This window comes from Lycorma delicatula, chromosome 4 (genome assembly GCF_047948215.1).
Source record: "Lycorma delicatula isolate Av1 chromosome 4, ASM4794821v1, whole genome shotgun sequence".
Classification (NCBI taxonomy): Eukaryota; Metazoa; Arthropoda; class Insecta; order Hemiptera; family Fulgoridae; genus Lycorma; species Lycorma delicatula.
Genome location: NC_134458.1, coordinates 8,218,278 through 8,242,325, shown reverse-complemented (window position 1 = coordinate 8,242,325; position 24,048 = coordinate 8,218,278). Strand labels below are relative to the sequence as shown.

At 33.3% G+C, this 24,048-nt stretch overlaps 1 protein-coding gene across 4 annotated transcripts in view; it reads left to right on the top strand.

Moving 5' to 3' along the window:
- Positions 1–24,048, top strand: part of RhoGAPp190 (Rho GTPase-activating protein 190) — a 307,804-nt gene that overhangs the window by 93,860 nt on the left and 189,896 nt on the right. For all 4 annotated transcript variants that reach the window (XM_075362254.1, XM_075362256.1, XM_075362255.1 and 1 more), the window contains exons 2-3: positions 8,240–8,560; positions 10,933–11,080. In XM_075362254.1, coding sequence (XP_075218369.1) covers positions 8,390–8,560; positions 10,933–11,080 — 319 coding nt within the window. In that variant the 5' untranslated portion in view covers positions 8,240–8,389. The remainder of the gene's footprint in view (positions 1–8,239; positions 8,561–10,932; positions 11,081–24,048) is intronic.

The following is a 24,048-nucleotide window of genomic DNA, read 5'->3' as shown; positions in this document are numbered from 1 at the left end:
ATTTACGAGAAGTATTATGAACACAGTTCATGAATAGAAATGGATTAATCTCGGCGATTAACAAGTTACAAGATTAAATTATAGTTAATTATCAATAATAAATCGTAATAATTAAAATACGTAAAATAGGTAAATCACTTATCGTGACTGCACTTAAGTGAATAAATGGTTTTTAAACTAAACTTGAAATCGAAAGGCATAAGGTATGATGAACTGAATGTTCCACAAATATTAATGATAAAATAACTGTTGAACGAAATAAATAATGAAAATTGAACTTGCCTGTAGCACACAAATATTAGTAAGAGACGAACTCGTGAATGAAGGTAAACGAATACATACAGTAAATTCCTGGGCGTAGTCTGCCGTGGTGTATCAGGAATACAGGGGTGAGACGTGGTGTAGAGGTAGACTAATACGTAGTATCTCAGATATGTAGCAACGAGTTTGGAGATTCTGAATCGAGGAAAATGTAATCTGCAGTTCGAGAAGATTCAGCGTCGATAGAATTGTCAGTTTGTGCCGATTGAAACACTTTCCGGAGAAACGTAATATAGTGAATTTGGTGAGAGTCATATGGTGAGAGTCATATCTGAACTGCAACTGTACGAAGTAAAGAAGTGAAGTGAGTCCGTAGGTCCGCACACCAAGAAAGTCTATTCATGATGAGAAGAGGGGGAAACAAAGAAGGCAATAGACCTAAGAGATTGTGTGTTGGCAACAAGAGGTAGTGTGCTGGTATTGGTAAGACAAAGAAATTAGCATAAACGGGAAGTTTGGGTAAGAAAGAACATATCGAAAATTAATATTATAAGCAAACAGACCATTAAAAGAGTTACGTAGGACAGATAAAAAAGCTGAAATACGAACAAGTAGAGGAAATGACATGGTCGCAGACAAAGAAATGTATATTTCTAGGAACTTGACAACATTAAAAATTAGAGATAACAACAAACAGCTAAAGATAATGTGGTTAAATAGAAATTGCTTTTATGAAACATTGCGACCACAGGAGATAAAAATAATGACAAAAAACATTATTGAAAATAAAATAACTTTACGCAAACGGCGTAAACAAGGATAATGTGAGATTTTTATGTCTGTTACTGGATAAATCCCTTACATGGGGATTACATATACAGGAGTTGAGTGATAGATGAAAAAAATTACTAATCATTGTTAAATGTTTATCCAACATCAATTAGGGCTCGGATAAAGAAATACTGTTGAGGCTGTATAAAGCATTGGTTCAATCAAAACTCGACTATGCATCTATTGTATATTCATCTGCTAGGAAGTCACATTTCAGAAAGTTAGACGTATCACATAACAGCAAAGTAACATATGTGACAGGCGCATTCCGTTCAAGTCTTGCAACTAGTCTAATGTCAGAAGCCGAAATAATGCCACTACATTATAGAAGAGAGATTGTATTGCTAAGATATACGGCAAATATTTGGGCATTTCCTACCCATATAAATAACAACATTTTTAACAATCATCTTTTGACTGGATTATATAAACATTGTGCTACCTATTCCAGACCAGCCAAAATAAGGTACCACGAATTGACAAGAAAATATGAAATTGCTTTACCAGAGACATTAGCAATTTCTACAAGAGAAATACTGCCATGGCTCTTATCAGTGGTAAATATAAGATTGGATCCCTCCTGTGGATAAATAAAAAATTAACCAGCAGTAATCTTCCAACATGAATTTTTTCAACCATCAGTGATTATGAAGAATATATTAAAATTTATTCTGACGGTTTGAAAATTGAACACGGTGTTGGATGCTCCATATATGTTAATGGTGAAGCCATTTTTAGAAACTGCCAGATATGGCAAGTTTTTATACAGCAGAACTTGTTGCCATACAGCATGCTCTTCACTGCTCTGAACATTTCTGCGAAGAGAGTGCTTTTATGTTCTGATTAGTTAAGTGCACTTACTGAAGTTCAGAACAAGAATATTAAGGATGTCCTTGTTTCCAACATCTTGTCCATCTTGTATGTTGTAAATGGATAAGGACAGTGATGTATATTTGTATGGACTCCAGGGCATGCTGGTATTGCAGGAAATGGAAGCGCTGTTGAAGCTGCCAGAAAGGCAACAATCTATGATAACTTGGATAGAACTCCTGTATGAGTGGCAGATGTTAAAAATTGTCTAACTAGTACAATAAGAAACAGGTGGAGTAATGATTGTAAAAGATTAAATAAATACCAAACTAAACGCAATTAAAACTTCTCCATATAAATGGAAGAGTGACATTGAGCTGATTCGCCAAGATCAGGTGGCGGTAGCCCTCTTGCCTAGGGCGCCCAGGCTCTCCTGCATGCTAGAGTTGGGGAATCGGGGCGTATCCAATGATGAAAATCGTATTATTCTTTCTGTACCTAATGAACATTATTCTTAATATAGCAAAAAAAAATAATATAATACATGAAATGATAAATGGTAACGCAATAAAAAACCTCAGTTAACAGTAATTGTTTGAAACTCCCTCCTTCACAATGTTCACAGAACTTGTGCCCGATGTGAAATATTTCCGGTGGCTTTCCGTATCATCTCAGGATCGATAAATTCAATAGCATTTCGTATTTTAATGAGTAACTCTTTAATATTAACTTTTTGTTTGTATACTATCGTTTTCATATGGCGGTGGCCCCAAATGAAGTAACCTAGTAGTATTAAGTTAACCTAGTAGTGTTAAGTTAGGTCACCAGTTGTGGTGGCCAGTTGATTGGTCCACCATGTCTAATCCAGTTTAAGAAATTAGCATTCAAGTGATTCTTAGCTACTAAAGAAAAATGTGGCATTGCACCATAGTGTTGGAAATCATGTGCAATACTTTTAATGGTACATCCTCCAAAAGAGCTGGCAAATTATTTATCAAAAAAATGAATGTATGCACTCCTGTAAGGTTTTCATTGAAAATAAATGGTTCCAGAATTTTGTCGTAAATATTGCCTCACCAAACATTAATGTGAAGTCTATGTTGGAAATTAGTTTCCACAGTACCATATGGATTGCACTCACTCCATATATGATTACTTTTAGAATTGAAAACTATTTTTCGTAAAAGTGTCTTCATCAGTAAATAAAACTGAATTCATCTTATCAGCATTGTCTAGAAGCCAATGACAAAAGTTTAACTACTGAGGTAATCTGTTGGCTGTTTATTTTGAACCTTTTGCAGGAGAAAGGATAAAGATTTTCTTTCCTTAGGATGCGCCACACTTTGATTTTTAACAAACCAGTGTGACATGAAATTCACCTTGTACTAGATCTTGGGCTGTACTGAATTTGCTGAATCACATGATTCAGCAAATGATGTTCATCATTAAAACGATAATTTACTTGGCGTTAAACACAAAATGAACTCATTGGATATAATAATCCTTTCATCTGTAAGTGCTGATACACCAAAGAATGCTTAAAAGGATCCTTTAAAAAAAAAATGTTTATTAAATACAGAAAGAATAATATAATTTTCTATGTTTTTCGTCTGTTTTGCTTCAATAAAAAAAAAAATAATAAAAAAAAATTAAGTCTATTTACTTTTTAGGGTGTATTTACATTAATTTTCTCAGAATTATTCTCTACAAGTTTTGTTGCTAAATCTTCTACATTTATTAGTTATTTAACAAAGCTAGTGTACTACAAACCTAAAAAAAACTTGTTTTACAACACTTAATTTTTGTTTTACATTGGATATCTTAAAAACTGCTGGAATTACAGTTCTGGGACCTGTTTTATCTTATTTTCTAGTTCAAATTACAAAGGAAACCATCAAATTTAATTTTGGTCCCAAAGATTATAGTAGGGCTTCATTTTATTAGAAGAGCTGAAATCCAGGTGAAATCTTTCTCTAGCCGTAACTCTAAAACAAAGCATTTCCAGATCTATGTTCATACTAACTTTTTGCATTATTTTCACCAGTAGAACATGTCCTGAAAGTTTCTCCATTTCTTTGTGGGACACAGTATAAAAAATACTTCATTTAAATTTAGTGCCACATGACTGGTTCATTATTCTCTTGTTCAAGTAATCTTAGTAATAAATTGATGTTGTAGTTATACTGATTAATGTAGCATAATAATATTAAGTATTGCGTATGAATGTGGTTAACAGTTTGTGTAATGTCATGTTTGTTTGGGTGGTGTTGTCTTTTGTTATAATATTTAATTGTTATAATTACAAGCAATTATTATAATTAAAAAAAATAAATAAAAAAAATTGAAGGGCTTTAAATTCCATTTAGTTTCATTTTTGAAGAGTTTTAAAATCATTAGATATATTGGAGCAATGGATTTTAGCTTAACAGGGGGTCATCTAAACAGACACTGGAACACTTCTGGGAAAACATTTTGTTCATTAGTGTCAGTGAATGGAATTATCTTTTAAATGGATTTTACTGAATTTCTTTTATTGGCATCTTTCATGTGGGAATGAAATCAAGTTGCAAGCTCAGTTTTACCCTTGGTTAAGGTTAGGGCCTTAAGATAGTTTTGTAGTATATAAACTGTATTTACCAATAATTACATGTAAATATCAATGAAAAGTATTTTACACTACTTTTAAGTTTGAGTTGTTTAAGTATCAGTTGTTTAAAACATGAAGTATTGCATAGCATGATGAAAGTGAAGCTTCTAAATCAATGATATGTTGTATAGTTCTGTTATTACTTCTTTATTATTGTTTTTGTACTAACAATGTTCAGTATGAAACATGTCAGAATAAAGTTTAAAAATTTTTTTTCTTATGAAGTATATTAAAAAAAAAAAAATGAAAGGATGCTTATTATTCAAAGGTATATTTTGCATTTTTCTATCTCAGCAGAAATAAGTTGTGTTACTGATGAGTAAACACAGGATTTTTTTTGTCTTCAGTCATTTGACTCGTTTGATGCAGCTCTCCAAGATTCCCTATGTAGTGCTAGTTGTTTCATTTCGGTATACCCCCTACATCCTACATCCCTAACAATCTGTTTTACATATTCCAAACGTGGCCTGCCTACACAATTCTTTCCTGTCCCTCTAATATTAAAGCGATTATTCCAGGATTCCTTAATATGTGGCCTATAAGTCTGTCTCTTTGTTTAGCTATATTTTTCCAACTGCTTCTTCCTTCATCAATTTGCCGCAATACCTCTTCATTTGTCACTTTATCCACCCATCTGATTTTTAACATTCTCCTATAGCACCGCATTTCAAAAGCTTCTAATATTTTCTTCTCAGATACTCCGATCGTCCAAGTTTCACTTCCATATAAAGCGATGCTCCAAACATATACTTTCAAAAATCTTTTCCTGATGTTTAAATTAATTTTTTATGTAAACAAATTATATTTCTGACTGAAGGCTCGTTTCGGCTGTGCTATTTGGCATTTTACATCGCTCCTGCTTCGTCCATCTTTAGTAATTCTACTTCCCAAATAACAAAATTCTTCTACCTCCATAATCTTTTCTCATCCTATTTTCACATTCAGTGGTCCATCATTGTTATTTCTACTACATTTCATTACTTTCGTTTTGTTCTTGTTTATTTTCATGTGATAGTTCTTGCGTAGGACTTCATCCATGCCATTCATTGTTTCTTCTAAATCCTTTTTACTCTCGGCTAGAATTACTATATCATCCGCAAATCGTAGCATCGTTATCTTTTCCCCTTGTACTGTTACTCCCAATCTAAATTGTTCTTTAACATCATTAACTGCTAGTTGCATGTGAAGATTAAAAAGTAACGGGGATAGGGAACATCTTTGTCGGACTCTCTTTCTTATTACAGCTTCTTTCTTATGTTCTTCAATTATTACTGTTGCTGTTTGGTTCCTGTAAATGTTAGCAATTGTTCTTTTATCTCTGTATTTGAACCCTAATGTTTTTTAAATGCTGAACATTTTATTCCAGTCTACGTTATCAAATGCCTTTTCTAGGTCTATAAATGCCAAGTATGTTGGTTTGTTTTTCTTTAGTCTTCCTTCTACTATTAATCTGAGGCCTAAAATTGCTTCTCTTGTCCTTATACTTTTCCTGAAACCAAATTGGTCTTCTCCTAACACTTCACTTTCCACTCTCCTCTCAATTCTGCTGTATAGAATTCTAGTTAAGATTTTTGATGCATGACTAGTTGTTCTGTATTGTTCTGTATTCTTCACATTTATCTGCCCCTGCTTTCTTTGGTATCATTACTATAACACTTTTTTTGAAATCTGACGGAAATTCCCCTTTTTCATAAATATTACACACCAGTTTGTATAATCTGTCAATCGCTTCCTCACCTGCACTGCGCAGTAATTCTACAGGTATTCCGTCTATTCCAGGAGCCTTTCTGCCATTTAAATCTTTTAATGTTCTCTTAAATTCAGATCTCAGTATTGTTTCTCCCATTTCATCCTCCTCAACTTCCTCTTCTTCCTCTATAACACCATTTTCTAATTCATTTCCTCCGTATAACTCTTCAATATATTCCACCCATCTATCAACTTTACCTTTCGTATTATATATTGGTGTACCATCTTTGTTTAACACATTATTAGATTTTAATTTATGTACCCCAAAATTTTCCTTAACTTTCCTGTATGCTCCGTCAATTTTACCAATGTTCATTTCTCTTTCCACTTCTGAACACTTCTTTAATCCACTCTTCTTTCGCCAGTTTGCACTTCCTGTTTGTAGCATTTCTTAATTGCCGATAGTTCCTTTTACTTTCTTCATCACTATCATTCTTATATTTTCTACGTTCATCCATCAGCTGCAATATATCGTCTGAAACCCAAGGTTTTCTACCAGTTCTCTTTATTCCGCCTAAGTTTGCTTCTGCCGATTTAAGAATTTCCTTTTTAATATTTTCCCATTCTTCTTCTACATTTTCTACCTTATCTTTTTTTCTCAGACCTCTTGCGATGTCCTCCTCAAAAATCTTCTTTACCTCCTCTTCCTCAAGCTTCTCTAAATTCCACCGATTCATCTGACACCTTTTCTTCAGGTTTTTAAACCCCAATCTACATTTCATTATCACCAAATTATGGTTGCTATCAATGTCTGCTCCAGGGTAAGTTTTGCAGTCAACGAGTTGATTTCTAAATCTTTGGTTAACCATGATATAATCTATCTGATACCTTGCAGTATTGCCTGGCTTTTTCCAAGAGTATATTCTTCTATTATGATTTTTAAATTGGGTGTTGGCAATTACTAAATTGTACTTCATGCAAAACTCTATAAGTCGGTCCCCTCTTTCATTCCTTTTGCCCAGCCCGTATTCACCCACTATATTTCCTTCCTTGCCTTTTCCAATGCTTGCATTCCAATCTCCAACTATTATTAAATTTTCATCTCCTTTTATGTGTTTAATTGATTAATCGATTTCTTCGTATATACGCTCTACCTCATAATCATCATGGGCGCTTGTAGGCATATAGACGTTAACAATCGTCGGTTTAGGTTTTGATTTTATCGTTATTACAATGATTCTATCGCTATGCATTTTGAAATACTCTACTCTCTTCCCTATCTTCTTGTTCATTACGAAACCTACTCCTGCCTACCCATTATTTGAAGCTGAGTTAATTATTCTAAAATCACTGACCAAAAGTCGTTTTCCTCTTCCCACCGAACCTCACTAATTCCTACTACATCTACATTTATCCTATCCATTTCCCACTTTAAATTTTCCAATCTACTAACCTTTTTTAAACTTCTAACATTTCACCCTCCGACTCGTAGAATGTTATTTTTTAATTTTCTGGTGACCCCTTCCTTAGTAGTCCCCACCCGGAGATCCGAACGGAGGATTAGTTTACCTCCAGAATATTTTACCAAGGAAGGTGCCTCCATCATTGCTATATGAGAATGCAGAGAGCTTCATTTTCTTGGAAAAAAAGCAGCTGTAGTTTTCCATGAAAAAGCAGCTGCGCAGTACTCAGAGGACTGAGTGATGTTGATATGGTCGTTTAAGTCGTCCTGACTCATGCCCTTAACAACTACTGAAAGAGTTGCTGCCCTCCTTCAGGAATCATTCCTTAGTCTCGCTCTCAACTGATACCTCTCCGATATGGTTGCACCTTCGGTCCAGCTCCTCTGTATCCCTGAGCACTCAAGCCCCCTCACCAACGGCAAGGTCTCATGATTCATACATAAAAACACAGGTAGTGTGTTTAAGTATTTATGAAATAAATATTATTTAATATTGTACAATATCAGTGTAAGTAATTTTAATTTTATTTGTGTTGTAGGAACCCACTATAAAAGTGATAATGTTATTCAAAATGATGTGGGTATGCAGGAGATTGTTCCACAAAAGACATCTTACACGAAACAGAAATGGTTGAAATGGTTATTGAGGTGGATGTCCAGCACATCATCTTGTGAGTCAGCAGGACAAAATGGCCAAAAAGAGTGGTGACTCACGATGGTTCAATGTGGCTGTTGTCGGTCTATCTGGAACTGAGAAAGATAAAGGAGCTGTAGGTGTCGGTAAATCTTGTTTATGTAACAGGTTTATGCGTTCTCTTGCTGATGACTACAGTGTTGACCACATTTCTGTTCTTAGTCAGGTAATTTTGCTCTTCATTGGTACTATTTGTAATTTTCTTATTTGATAATGTGCTGATAACATGCACTATATATGTAATGTGTTTAACCTATACTATGGTTAGCATATTTTTTTACTTAGGCAGGGTATATGATCAGTATTTACATTATATCTGATCAATCTTTCAGTCTTAGGCAGTGTAGTATAGCTCATTATGACAACAATTTTTTGTGATCATCAGAATTCAAGGTTGTATGTACAGTAAAATCCCTCCATTTTCAAATGGTTAATGCTAAAAGCACTAAAAGTAATATGAAGTTGTTGATTAAGTAAGAACAATCTTGATCATCTTCGAATTAGTTAAACATGGTGTCTCACGGGTGACTTTAGTACTTCCTTTTTACTTAGTATCGAATGGTATTCCTTATCTTTATAATAGTATAATAATATCCTAATTTGATAACTATCTGATCATAATTTCAAATCAGACTTAGATGGCACTTACATTGTGTATATCGGAGGGGGGAAGTGATAGTTGATAGGATAAGTTACAGAGGTGTCATGAAAGTAAAGGTTTCAGTAATTACATTTTTGACAATTATGTACAATGCTTTTTCTCTTATTGAAGATGACTTGTCTTGGAACACATTGGCTGTTGTAGAATACCTTCTAATATTTTTTATGTGTTCTTATTTGTTGATAAAACAAATTTCTGCACTTTAAATACTGTGTAATTTTTCCTATTTCATATTGTTGGGACAGTGTAACTAAGAACCACATTTGTCAAGTTCCTTTGTAGAACATATAGGGCTTTTTTTCTAATTCAAGAAAAAATCATAGGGTTATTTTTCATCCCTTTACATCCAGAATTCAAGTATTTCTTTCAGCAAGGTTCAATTATGAAGTATTCATTTAGCATATATTTATTGATGCTATAATTGTTAAATGATGTTTTACAGAAAGAAAAAATTATAATTAATTTGGTCAAGTTTATTGAAGTTCAAAAACATCATGAATTTCAATGGAATCTGAACGAAAATATACTGTAAGGCTCATTAAAGCTGGAATTCAATTTTATAAGTTTTAACTTCAGAACCACTGTCCTTTGTTAAATTATCCATTTTTAAAATACATTAATTTTTTTTTCTTGATGTGGTAGAGAATAAATATTTCCAATTCTATCACTTTTTAGATTTTAATATTTTATTAACGTTTTTAAATTCATCATTAAAGTGTTTGTTTAATTTTATGATTAAAATTATCAGTGATGTATAATTTTAATATTTCCTCCACATATTGACTCCACTGCCCAACAGCAAACATCTGTTACCTGCAGCCAAAATACCTAATTTTGAAGTATTAATAATAAAATTCATCAAAGTAAAATTTCAAAGAGAAAAATGTTAAATTTACATTCAAGTAATTCCTCTGTGTCAGTTGAAGTACAATGATTTACTGAATAAGAATTGAAATTTATAAAATTAATTGTTAGAAAATCAGAAAGTGCACAAATTACTTTACATAACTATTTTTAATACTTCTCAAATAAATTTATATTCTCCAGAAAAACAGATTATAAATACAGATCAAAAAACACAACTACTTGCTTGCTCTGTCTAACATGTTCATGTTATACCATAGTGTTTGGTTTAAGATCAGACACAGCGCTGCCTATGGGCAGCTTTAGTATTAAGAACATTCTGTTATACTAGTTAGTCGGAGTTGGACAGTGTTAGAGTAATCATGCACGCCAGTACGACCTCTGCATCATAGTAATATAGTTTAGTATTGTTAACATTATAAATATAGTATAGTTAGTTCTCAATCAGTGTGTAATTATTTATGTATACTACAGTTCATTATTCTGCTACAACGTACAGCCCCGTTACACATATGATTGTTTCATATAAATTTTTTACTATAATTGGATGTCAGATCTGTTGTCTGCTCAGTTGCCTGCTACACACATGTGTAATGAGGATGTGTGTACATGTTGTATATGTATTGAAATGTATTTGATTTAATAGTATCAATTTCTGTGTGTAATTCAGTAGTTTTTTAAACATAATATTTTGCTTTTAAAAAATTATAATTTTTAAAACTTTTCATAGCAAATTTTTAATTTAGATTGTAAAAAGTACAATGTATCTTTTGTATGCTTGATTGTATAAAAATGTATTAAAAGGTTGATTAAATTATTACATTTTAAATCCAGATATTTGATATATGTTAACTTTTTTATACACTTTATTGGAAACAACTTAAAATGCAATTCTTATTTATATATACTTTATATATGAATTTTTCATAAATAATAACCTTTGATAAGTAGATGAAATTACTTAATTATTATTTAAACTATTTCGCATACTGATAAATTTTGTTACTTTCTAGACTGATTTCAGTGGTCGTGTAGTAAACAACGATCATTTTCTTTACTGGGGAGAAGTCAGTAAATCTACTGAGGAAGGAATTGAACTGCAATTTCAGGTCATAGAACAGACTGAATTTATTGATGATGCATCTTTTCAACCTTTTAAAGGTAATATTAAAAGAATTTAATAGTCTTATATATTATATAGATCATGAGTTGATTTGAAAAGATCAGACCTATTGTGGAAGACAATGAATTTTTGTTTTACGTATCTGTCTATACAGAATATCTTTATTATTATAATTCTTTTTTGTTATATGGGCATCGACTTCTACAGTCATTAGCCCTTGTCACATTCTTTAAAACAGTAATTAAATCACCATCAGGTTTGTCGTATGTAAGGGTGTAAAGGCCCTTACATTTTATTTAAAAACACCAAAATATACAAAACATTTAAACACAAATACTGAAAACACTTATAGGGTGTAAAGGGCCTTGATATTAAAATAAAAAAAAAAAAATTAAACACAAAAATATAAATGAAAAAGAACGGCTTCACAATACCAACATTTTTCCTTTTTTGTCTTCCTTATTTTATTTAAGTCCCCCAGGGGAAACTGGAACAGCCATTAAGCAGCTCATCAGTCTCCCTAGGATGCCATCGCAGTTGACATCCTCCCTATAAATAGTCCCGAAGGATGTAACCCATCAGGGTACATCCGCGTCATAAGAGCAATTTGACCACCTGTTCAGGGTGGCCAAAGAACTCCCTGGCAGGGAGGCTGCCCTTCCCTGTCCTGATCTACCTGGCTCCAGGCATGCCTTACACATACCCTTTGCCCTGCGACATTTGTCAATCCTTGAGGGTCCTCCATGCCATCATCGGATATGCCCCGACTCCCCCAATCTTGCATGCAGGCAAGCCCAGATACCGTAGATGAGGTCTACAGGTCCTATACCTGTCACAATTCAAGACTCCCTTTTTTTATATATATAGAATGAAACTACTTTGCGTAGAGATTCCTTGCACAGCTTGAATTTCCTGATAGACTTGTTAGTAGCCCACTGGCATGTAGATAAACAACTATTTTTTTTCTTTTTCAATTTCCAAATCAGCAGCAATATTATTTATTAGTTCAAACCTATTTCTGATCTCCTAATATAGTGCACTTTTCCATTAGATGCTTGACTGTAAGTGCTATATTATTAACACTGCACATTGGTCTTCATTGGTTAACAGATATGAATTTGTTATTTGGGTGTGACCGATTTTAAGTTTGGTTTTACCGCCACTTGTTTTCAGCAAGTTAGCTTCACATCTCTCTTTCATTTATATAGAGAAGTTTTAACAGAGTTTAGTTTGGTATTTAATCTTCTCCAATCATTACCCACCAAGTTTTTTATTGTATTGGTTAGACAATTTTTAACATCTGCCACTCGAACAGGAATTATATCCAGGTTATCACAGACTGTCGCCTTTCAGGCAGCTTGTGCACTTTCATTCCCTCAATACCAACATACCCTGGAGTCCATACTATTACACATCACTGTCCTTGTTGATTTAAAAATACAAAATGGACACATGATGATTGCCTAGTAAATTTGCAATTTCATATGGAGTTTCTCTAGCTTCATCTTCATATTGAAAGCAAGTTATGAGAGTAAAGTTTGTATGCCCGCAAACAGCTCTCACTTTCTTCTAAACATCTGATGCAGTTGTATTTCTGTTAATGGATGACACATATTGCTGCCAGGATATTTTTTTTCACATCTATTATAAGTCTTTTGCATATGCCCTGCATTTTTTAATGGCAGTTAGATTTATTTTGTAGTGTTGGATGTTTCTTAAAAGCGTTATACGCTTTTTCGTTATTTTAATAGCCTTACTTATTTCATCATTCCACCACAAAAGTGGTCGCTTCTTGAATTTCCCAGATGTTTTAGAAATATATTTTGATACTGAGTCAAGTATGGCATTAGAGTTATAGTGTCGACATTGGCTTCAATAACTCCAGTTGTTTCAGGGAGTATCGTCCTAGCTGTGAAGCTCATCCAATCTGCCTTATCAAACAGCTATCTTTTGAGGATGGGATATGTTTTTCTTGTAACTTCAGCTACAATTTTCACTGAAAAATGATTGCTTACATGTGGATCCTCTAAAACATTGCAAGTGTACCTCGGTGATTAATCCACTTATAAGTGCTAGATCTATACAGGACATCGATCCATCTGTGGTATTGAAAAAAGTTCCTGAACTTTCATTTAAGATAATAGAATCATAATTCTGCAGGAACTTTCAATTCTCTTCGATGGGGATCTACTTGATCCGAACCCCAAAGAGAATTATGGGCTTTAAAATCACCCACCAGTAGTATGGTAGTAGACCATACTACTGCTTTTGAGCAGATGCACTTTTGGTCCTATTCTAGTTATCAGTAGGCTTTTATCAATGGCTTTGTGATTTCTTTACAACTGAAAGACTTCATTTTTGTTTCTATAATTCTCTCAGTCATGTCAGCGAAAGTTGGTGCAAGTTTGCCAATAAGCTAGTTTGTATCGACAGCAGCTGAAAAAGGAGTAGTAACAGCAGCCGCAGCCTGAGCATAAGTTGTTGCTTGTGGGCGTTTACAATTTTTTTTTGCCTACAGGTAGCTGACTTTCTGCGGGGTTTTGACTTCCTGCACAGCTACTTCATCTTTGTAAACAGGACAGTTTCTTGATCTGCATGAATGCTGTTCCTTACAGTGTACACATGAAGGAGGATCCTTACATGGCTGCCATATTTGCAGTCTCTCACATTGGGCAGCAGTGTGTATGTACTTTCTCTGGCAGGGTAGGTCTATTAAAGGTGAGAACATGTGAAGCCGAAGGTAGAACTTTGTCTTTTATTCTCATGTTCAACCTGTGGTACTCTATCACTCCTTGTGGTGACAATTCCTCAACTATTTCCTGTTCTATGCAGTTCAGAAGATCCCGACACATCACAGAACTTTTTGAGGTATTGAGTATGCCATGCGGATCGACATGCACATCAGAATCGTCAATATTCTTAAGCCCTATTGTCTTCTGCGACTGTGCATCATTAGTAGTCTCCACAAGAAGTCCATTATAAGTTTTCCTGATTTCTTTAATTGTGCCTCCAGCACATTTAGTTATTTCTCAAGCAATAAGAAAAGGCTTACCCTTGAAAAATTTCCATCATCTTTCGTAAACCAAATACTCTGGTTTGGTTTGGCAAGCTCTTAGCCTCATTTTCTAGCTGTCTTGACTCAGCGCTCTTTCTCCATTTCGCCTCAGGTGAAGTGGCTGGTTCTGGATGAGGGTGTTTTCTTGAACCCTCTTTCACGTTTGGAGATTGTTCTATTTGCACGATACTTGATCCCTTCTGTTGCAAGGCTAGCCGTCTGGTTACACCTCCAGTTCAGGGCTATCAACCCCAGAGGTCTGGTCCTGTACTTAAGTGGTACCAGCATATGTTCTGGCAGAGATCGGATGCACAATCTCTGCACTGGCTCTCAGTCCCTTATACACCAAAGTTTTTGGGCCTCCCATGCACTAACGTACATGAGCACATTAGCTACATGCTTGCCATTGCGGCAGGCATGTGGGCAGTGGAAGGGCCTCCGTTACACCTGCAATCACTTTGATTCTGGTTGCCACATTTCCAGCTCTAAAGATTGTGTGAATCCATTTCCTTAATCGTATAGTTTCCAGATCTGCAGGTACTAGGACTGGAAAAATCCAGTCCTTGTATTACGGCCTATAGGTGGAATTCAGGCGAAAGAAAAATTCATCTTCTGGAAAAAACTCGGACTCTCATTAGCCAGCATTATGAATAGTACTAGTACAAAATATGCCCTCCTTCAAAATACATTTAGCTATATGCTTTTGGATTGCTAGTATTGTTCTCCAAAATTCTGCATGACTTCCCTTAATTTATGTAGTAGCATCTGTAATATGAGCAACTAACTCTTTATGTATATGAATTTTCTCTTGTACACAATACTTTTCATCCAATCCCACATTGAAAATTCTAACTGTGTTAGATCAGGTGGTCTTGATGGCCAAGACTGTGGCCTGGTGTGGTCAATCCATTGCTCTGGATTTTCTCAATTAAATTGTCGATACAGTACGAGAGAAGTGGGGAGGCACCGTTGTGGTGAAATTATGTGCAGTATCTTGATGCTAGTAGAATATCTAACAGCAGTGGCAATTTTTCCTTAAGGAATTCCAAATAGATGTCAGTATTTAGATGTCCAATTAGCTGATTGTAAACTAGACCACACCTCTCATTAACACTAAATTGGTGTTGGAAATTACATTCTAGAGTCGTTTGTGTATTGATTTCTGTTCAAGTGTATTTGTTGTGAACATTATTGATGCTGTCCCAAGTAAACAACCTCGTCAGTAAGTAAAATGAACCTGTACGTATGGTGATTCATATTTAACCAGTTGTAATATTGCAAAGAAGAATAGAATCTCTTGGTTGAAAATTTTATACACGTTGATTATGTTAAGGATGCAGCTTGTTGTTATGAATTGTCCTCTACACCATAGATTAGGAAACTCTGAACCACCAGGTAAACCATCGTATTCTAACACCTGGACTGTATTGAGTATCTTTGATAATGTTTTATCAATATCAACATCATGAAGGGCAGACCAGTTGTGATAAGTTCTAATGCTGGGAAGTGAACCCGTTTCTTGTAGTGTATAGAATTTCCCACTAATTGTTTTAGGATTTGGAACTCTGCAGTTAGGAAAATGTCTTTAATATTATGCACATCACCAACAGTTGCATTTCCATGACACACCCCCGTGTGCGCGCGCACGTGTGGTTAATTAAACTACCCTGCACTGGCAATATTTCACATCAGTAATGCAAAACATGCAATGCACTATGGCATGGCATAAATTGAATTGTTGGTTTGCTGATTTTTTTCCAACTTATAAAATCATAATTTCTCAAATTTTCTCTTGACAGTTAATTTTAGAAATATGCATAAACTTCATTTTTTGAATAACATTAGTACTGGTTTTATTTCCATTTTATTAATTTTATTTTTATCTTTAATGCAGCTCTATTTTTTGTATTATTGCACTTTGTAGAAAAGCAAACAAGCTTTTTATATGTGTAATCAGTGTATTTTCATACAATAAGTGTTAATAATAAAATCAAATATCTTGAATTTGTATTTGTTTTTCATTAGGATATTTTAGAAAAAATAAAATCTCTTCATGTTTTGATAATAAATTTTATGCATTTATTAGTCATTTAACAAAGTTTTTGTGCTACAAATGTAAAAAAGTGTTTTTAGACAATACATTTTTCTGTTTTACGACAGATATTGTTAAATATGTGAATTGGAGATGTGATTCTGGAACCTGTTTTATTCAATTTATCAGGAAAAACCATAATTATCAAAAGTTTTACGGATCAATCCATTTGATGTGTCCCAAAAAACATAAGCTGGTTGCTTGACCAATATAAAAAAATGAAAAAACCCATTTGTTTCCTACATGTTTCAGGATCTTTAAACCTTCTTTTTTTTAATTTTTTATTTAAGTGGTTTACCTGTGGCGGCCATTTTTGTTATGGTGCGCGCACCTGTTTTTGTGATTGAAAGGGTTTATGGAAAAAATCATACCTATAAAACTATTCGTCCTGGAAGGATGAAACAAAAAGCAATTTAATCATATTATCTCAAGGTAAAAGACTGGCGCAGTGGTTTATATACCTATCTCTCTTTCTATGAAAAATTACCAATAAAGTTGAACATGAAAAACTGTAAAATTTCACTTTTTGTAATTTTTTTCAAGAGGCAGGGATGGCATACACAGTTTGAATTATTTTTTTATTTGTACGTATATGTTAGTAGTTTTACCATAAATAATATTAATGATGATGTACTTACCCCTAAAGTTTTATGAATTTTTGAAAACTAATTTTTAATTAAGAATTCAAATTTTGGCTTCAAATAACTGATGGGGCTGGCGATTAAAATCTCAAATTTGTACAACTTAGAGTGTTTTTTTTAGATGTTTATGGCAAATAAAAAATTTTCTTGTGTATTGCACTAATAAAAAAGTTATAACCTCTTAAATCATGAAAATCCTGTTAAAAGTGATACCATTTTGATTCACTAAATAAGTGCTCCAAAGGGGTTTCTTGTCTTCTTTGCACTTTACATTTTTTATATTTTCCTGTGTTGAAATTAATGTTTTCATTATTTTTTTAAATTATTAATGTTAGGTTGTAATTTAATGATAACTTAACCAGTATCAGTAACCTAATGGAATTTTGATTCAAAAATGCTTGTAAAACATACCCATACTGAGATTCAATGAATAGCCTACATCTTTTTTCAAGAATTAATTTTTATTTTTATATTGGTTTATTTTTGTAAACACTATTGAAGAAAAAATAAATTGTAGCAAAATTTTAATTATTCTTCAGTGAAATAGTTTCTGTAGAATGTAAGTTTATTATTTAGTTTGGTTAACCAACAGCTCTGATATCTCTTCTGATAATTCTCTTGAAGTTGTGTGAAAACAATCCATCACTGTAGTTAGTTCTTCAAGTTATGTCAACTTTCTCAGGACATTGCAGATTGGTACCCACACTCTTTGTCTTGTTGAGACTTTTGAAATGATGTACATGGTCCAGCTGGGTGGAAAAAATGAACTTGCACATTGTCATTTTCAAGGCTAATATCTATCACTTCTCCTATCCACCACTGATCGTTATATACACAAGCAATAGAGTCTTTATCTTGAACTGAAAGTGGTACAATACTTGACACAGTATGGTTTTCATAGTCATTGGAGTCTTAAGTAAAGTAACATCTTACAATGCCTTCTGACACAGGAACGTGGTAGCATTTAGTACCAGCAACTCATTCACAGCAGTCAAAATGGTTTTTTAGAGTTTCTGAAATCTTAGCTAATCCCATCTGATTTAATTAAAAAGTACTTTATGTGTTTCAGCTTGTGATTACAAAATGAATACATTTCATCAACATTTAGTATCTTGACTGTTTAATGGCCTTTGCCACCTCTCGTTTTGTTGTTTCCCACACCATCACAGGCATTTTTCCCATGGGATGATCCAAAGAAGTGCCATTCAGCTTCAAGGACGAAGTCTTTTTTGTGACTGCACAAATTATTAAAAGTCTTTTTTATTTTTTATACTGACTTGAAGCACAATCAGTAAAATAAATAGTTTTTTTTTTAATGTTCTGATGTACTTCCTTGATATGGTTTGTTAAAAGTTTTTGAAAGCAATAAAATGTTGCTGTATCATGCTTCAAGTAAGGACTTAAAATACAGACACTTTTGTGTTGTAATACGTCATTTTCCTTGAAATAGTCAACATAAAAGGATGAACCGTGGCTTGGCTGTTGACCCAATGGAAGCTTTGTATCTCATCTTGAACAAGAAATGAAAAGTTTTCTGCAGTCTGCCAACACCAAACATTCTTCTTCACCTAATTCAGATTTTTCCTTCTTGAAAAACTGAGCTTGTGATTTTGACATGAAATGGTGAGTTTTTCCCATTTTTCCACTAATGATCTGAAAAACTTATCTTTGGTCTGATGAACAGTAATCATCTCTGCCCTATCAGCTGTTACCCACTGTTTTTACATTACTGTATCTGGTAACAGATCATACTCTTCAGAAAGTTGAGCATGTCAAACACTGCCTTTTTACATGGACATTTGGTGCACACATTCATCATACATCTGTAGTTATCCTTGTCACAAACAAAGATGTCTGCTAAGTCCTTATAATCAACATTAAGTTTGGGACCATCAATTATGAGTTTGATGTTCTGGTGGTGGGGCAGATACAAACTATGAATCCAAGATGCACCAGCCAAGATACACCATTTTGGACGGCAGAACCTTGATCTTGCAATTTTTTCCTCAGGGTTTTCACTTTTAAAAGAGACATACAATTCATTAAAATTTATCAGAACACAGCGCTTTTGCTTATGCACTTTGTCACCATCAACGAGCGTGCTAACATAATCCTTTTTACCAGGTCACAGCCTGCTATTATTGTCATCTTCATAAAGTAACACAACTTTTTTAATTGTGTCGTTACTAATTCCTGTTTTATGTCTTTTCCCTAACTCCGGTAGAATGTCTTGCTCATTAACTCATTCTCTAGTAAGTCTAACCAAATGCTCAGACACATTGAACTGATATTATTTTAAATCTGGTTCAAGATTGGGGAAAGTAAACTGTTAATTTTAACCTTATCTTCTTTAGTAGCAAGAACAGATTTTTCTTTTAGATTTAAAATAAGGTCATAATATTCATGTAAAGAAGACTTGCTGGATTTTCATTTTCAAAAACTTTTGAATCAAAACACAATTCAAGTTTCTTTATTAATGTTTTAGATACCTTATTTATTTTAAATTTTAATGCTGATTGCCTTTGATCCATGCTTAATTTTTAAAATTTTGATGGAGGTGATACAGCCAAAATGCTATAAGCTGCATCCAATTGTTCAATATTGTGACGTGGGGCAATATATTGCTCTTGGTCTTTACATTCATATAGTTCTTTTTCTGATGAGAAAAATACTTTTGAATCGGTTAACATAAAGAGACTTGCCAGGAACTAAATTTAAGTGTGGAAAATGTGTTCTTTAAGAGTTTGCTGTAAAATTGCTATTTGCTGTTTTGTTTAAAATTTTTCTTAACTGTTTTTTTTTACGAGTTCTCAAAGGAGAACTCTCCATACAGGTGACTGAATTAGACAAAAACTTTTTTTCATGATATTTACACACTAGTGACATCTGAATTTACAACAACTTATTTTTTAAGTTGTTAGTTTTCATCATTAAATTCACAAATTTTAATGAGTTCTTTTGGCACTGTACCATACACTGTTTTATGACACTCTTCATTCGCATAAATTCCTATGGAACACTGTTCTTCTATTGTTTTATGTGAAATTACTTGAAAATAATATAAAAATTTAACTGATTTTAATATTTGCAAATATAATATTAAGTAAAACTTATTTATTTAATAAAATATTCCAAATATAGGATGAAATTTGAAACACTCTGTAAAGATGTGAACAAATCACTGACTAATGTCACACTAACCATTCTGTAACTGCAAAACTAAATGATGCAATAAGCATAAATGAGCGTGTTGCAACATGAATTTTCCTGACTACTGGAAATGACTTCAAGCACCTGTTATAACATGAACACTGCAGTTGAATGGTTCAAAGAAGTCAATTTCAACAATAGTAATAAGTATAAAAATATTAAAGTGCCAAGAAGACAAGAAACCCCTTGGAGCACTTAGTGAGTCTAAATGGTATTATTTTAACTGGTTTTTCATGATACTTGAGAGGTTATAACTTTTTCAAATTCAAAACCTAAACCGACAACGATTGTTCACGTCTATATGCCTACAAGTGCCCATGATGATGATGATGATGAGGTAGAGTGTGTATACGAAGAGATTGATGAAGCAATTAAACACGTAAAAGGAGATGAAAATTTAATAATAGTTGGAGATTGGAATGCAAGCATTGGAAAAGGCAAGGAAGGAAATATAGTGGGTGAATATGGGCTGGGCAAAAGGAATGAAAGAGGGGACCGACTTATAGAGTTTTGCATGAAGTATAATTTAGTAATTGCCAACACCCAATTTAAAAATCATAATAGAAGAATATACAGTTGGAAAAAGCCAGGCGATACTGCAAGGTATGAGATAGAATATATCATGGTTAAGCAAAGATTTAGAAATCAACTCGTTGACTGCAAAACTTACCCTGGAGCAGACATTGATAGCGACCATAATTTGGTGATAATGAAATGTAGATTGGGGTTTAAAAACCTGAAGAAAAGGTGTCAGATGAATCGGTGGAATTTAGAGAAGCTTGAGGAAGAGGAGGTAAAGAAGATTTTTGAGGAGGACATCGCAAGAGGTCTGAGAAAAAAAGATAAGGTAGAAAATGTAGAAGAAGAATGGGAGAATGTTAAAAAGGAAATTCTTAAATCGGCAGAAGCAAACTTAGGCGGAACAAAGAGAACTGGTAGAAATCCTTGGGTTTCAGACGATATATTGCAGCTGATGGATGAACGTAGAAAATATAAGAATGATAGTGATGAAGAAAGTAAAAGGAACTATCGGCAATTAAGAAATGCTACAAACAGGAAGTGCAAACTGGCGAAAGAAAAGTGTTCAGAAGTGGAAAGAGAAATGAAGATTGGTAAAATAGACGGAGCATACAGGAAAGTTAAGGAAAATTTTCGGGTACATAGATTAAAATCTAATAATGTGTTAAACAAAGATGGTACACCAATATATAATACGAAAGGTAAAGTCGATAGATGGGTGGAATATATTGAAGAGTTATACGGAGGAAATGAATTAGAAAATGGTATTATAGAGGAAGAAGAGGAAGTTGAGGAGGATGAAATGGGAGAAACAATACTGAGATCTGAATTTAAGAGAGCATTAAAAGATTGAAATGGCAGAAAGGCTTCTGGAATAGACGGAATACCTGTAGAATTACTGCGCAGTGCAGGTGAGGAAGCGATTGATAGATTATACAAACTGGTGTGTAATATTTATGAAAAAGGGGAATTTCTGTCAGACTTCAAAAAAAGTGTTATAGTCATGATACAAAAGAAAGCAGAGGCAGATAAATGTGAACAATACAGAACAATTAGTTTAACTGGTCATGCATCAAAAATCTTAACTAGAATTTTATACAGAAGAATTGAGAGGATAGTGGAGGAAGTGTTAGGAGAAGACCAATTTGGTTTCAGGAAAAGTATAGGGACAAGGGAAGCAATTTTAGGCCTCAGATTAATAGTAGAAGGAAGATTAAAGAAAAACAAACCCACATACTTGGCGTTTATAGACCTAGAAAAGGCATTCGATAACGTAGACTGGAATAAAAAGTTCAGCATTTAAAAAAAATTAGGGTTCAAATACAGAGATAGAAGAACAATTGCTAACATGTACAGGAACCAAACAGCAACAGTAATAATTGAAGAACATAAGAAAGAAGCCGTAATAAGAAAGGGAGTTCGACAAGGATGTTCCCTATCTCCGTTACTTTTTAATCTTTACATAGAACTAGCAGTTAATGATGTTAAAGAACAATTTAGATTCGGAGTAACAGTACAAGGTGAAATGATAAAGATGCTATGATTTGCTGATATAGTAATTCTAACCGAGAGTAAAAAGGATTTAGAAGAAACAATGAACGGCATAGATGAAGTCCTATGCAAGAAGTATCGCATGAAAATAAACAAGAACAAAACAAAAGTATGAAATGTAGTAGAAATAACAAAGATGGACCACTGAATGTGAAAATAGGAGGAGAAAAGATTATGGAGGTAGAAGAATTTTGTTATTTGGGAGGTAGAATTACTAAAGATGGACGAAGCAGGAGCGATATAAAATGCCGAATAGCACAAGCTAAACGACGCTTCAGTAAGAAATATAATTTGTTTACATCAAAAATTAATTTAAATGTCAGGAAAAGAATTTTTGAAGGTATATGTTTGGAGTGTCACTTTATATGGAAGTGAAACTTGGACGATCGAAATATCTGAGAAGAAAAGATTAGAAGCTTTTGAAATGGGGTGCTATAGGAGAATGTTAAAAATCAGATGGGTGGATAAAGTGACAAATGAAGAGGTATTGCGGCAAATAGATGAAGAAAGAAGCATTTGGAAAAATATAGTTAAAAGAAGAGATAGACTTATAGGCCACATATTAAGGTATCCTGGAATAGTAGCTTTAATATTGGAAGGACAGGTAGAAGGGAAAAATTGTGTAGGCAGGCCATGCTTGGAATATGTAGAACAAATTGTTATGGATGTAGGATGTAGAGGGTATACTGAAATGAAACGACTAGCACTAGATAGGGAATCTTGGAGAGCTGTATCAAACCAGTCAAATGACTGAAGACAAAAAAAAAAAATAACTTTTTCATTTGTACAATACACAAGAAATTATTTTATTTGCCATAAATATCTAAAAAAAAAAAAAACACTGAAATTTATACAAATTTGAGATTTTTTATCATCAGTCCCATCAGAGTTATTTGAAGCCAAAATTTAAATTAAAAAAAAAAAAATTTGTTTTCAAAAATTTGTTTTTAAAAATTCATAAAACTTTTGGGGTAAGTACATCACCATTAATATTATTTATGGTAAAACTATTAACATATACCTACATATAAAATAATAATTCAAACTGTGTATGGCATCCATGTTTTTTATTATCACATATGGTCACATGTTTTTTCATTGCAGATTAAGTTCGACGATACCCATGTACTTTGTTTTCAAGGGAATTTTTTTAAAAGAACATAGATTTTTAGTATTATGACTTGTTCCTTCACAGACCTAGCAGTTGTTCACCCATTCATATTTAAAAAAAAAAAATGCCTGCTGTGTAGTACCCATGTTGACATTCTTTACTGATTTGTGCGTTAAAGCCTCCAAATAATATAGTGGTGTTTTTAGATAAAATTTGGTCTAAAGTGTTTCTGTGTATTTGCTAAAACTTTTCTGTTTGTCTTTTTTTTGTTCTGTTCTTCTCATTCATCGATGCATGTGTTTACTATGGAATAAATTTTGTTCGTTGATTTAAAGGTTAACGTGGAAAGTCTTTCATTGATGAATTTAAATTCTATTGTTGAGTTTAATTTGTTTTTATTTACAATGAATCGTGTTCTAAATTTTGGTACACTCTTCATTACTCTCTTTCCTGGTTTTCCTTTAAGGATCCTAAATCCTTCAGAATCTAAAGGGTGTTCATCCATAATCTTGTTTCTTAAGTGAAATTATCATAATATATTTATTTTTTAGGAAATTTATTAAAGTTTTAAGTTCACTTGTTTCTAAGCGTGAATTTACATTAAAAGTGGCTAGGTAGTTTGTTTTTTTTTTTTGATTTTATGTAGTTGTTGTTTAATGCAGGTTTCAGGATGCTGTAACTCATCCTTGGCACATTGTTTAGGTTCCCAGAATCTGAATGATTACTTTTCATTTCCTTAGAAATGGGAGATCGACTACATGGAGTAAATCTCTTATGAAATGCACATCCATGTTGATTTTTTGTTGGGTTAGAGGAGCATGTCCCTT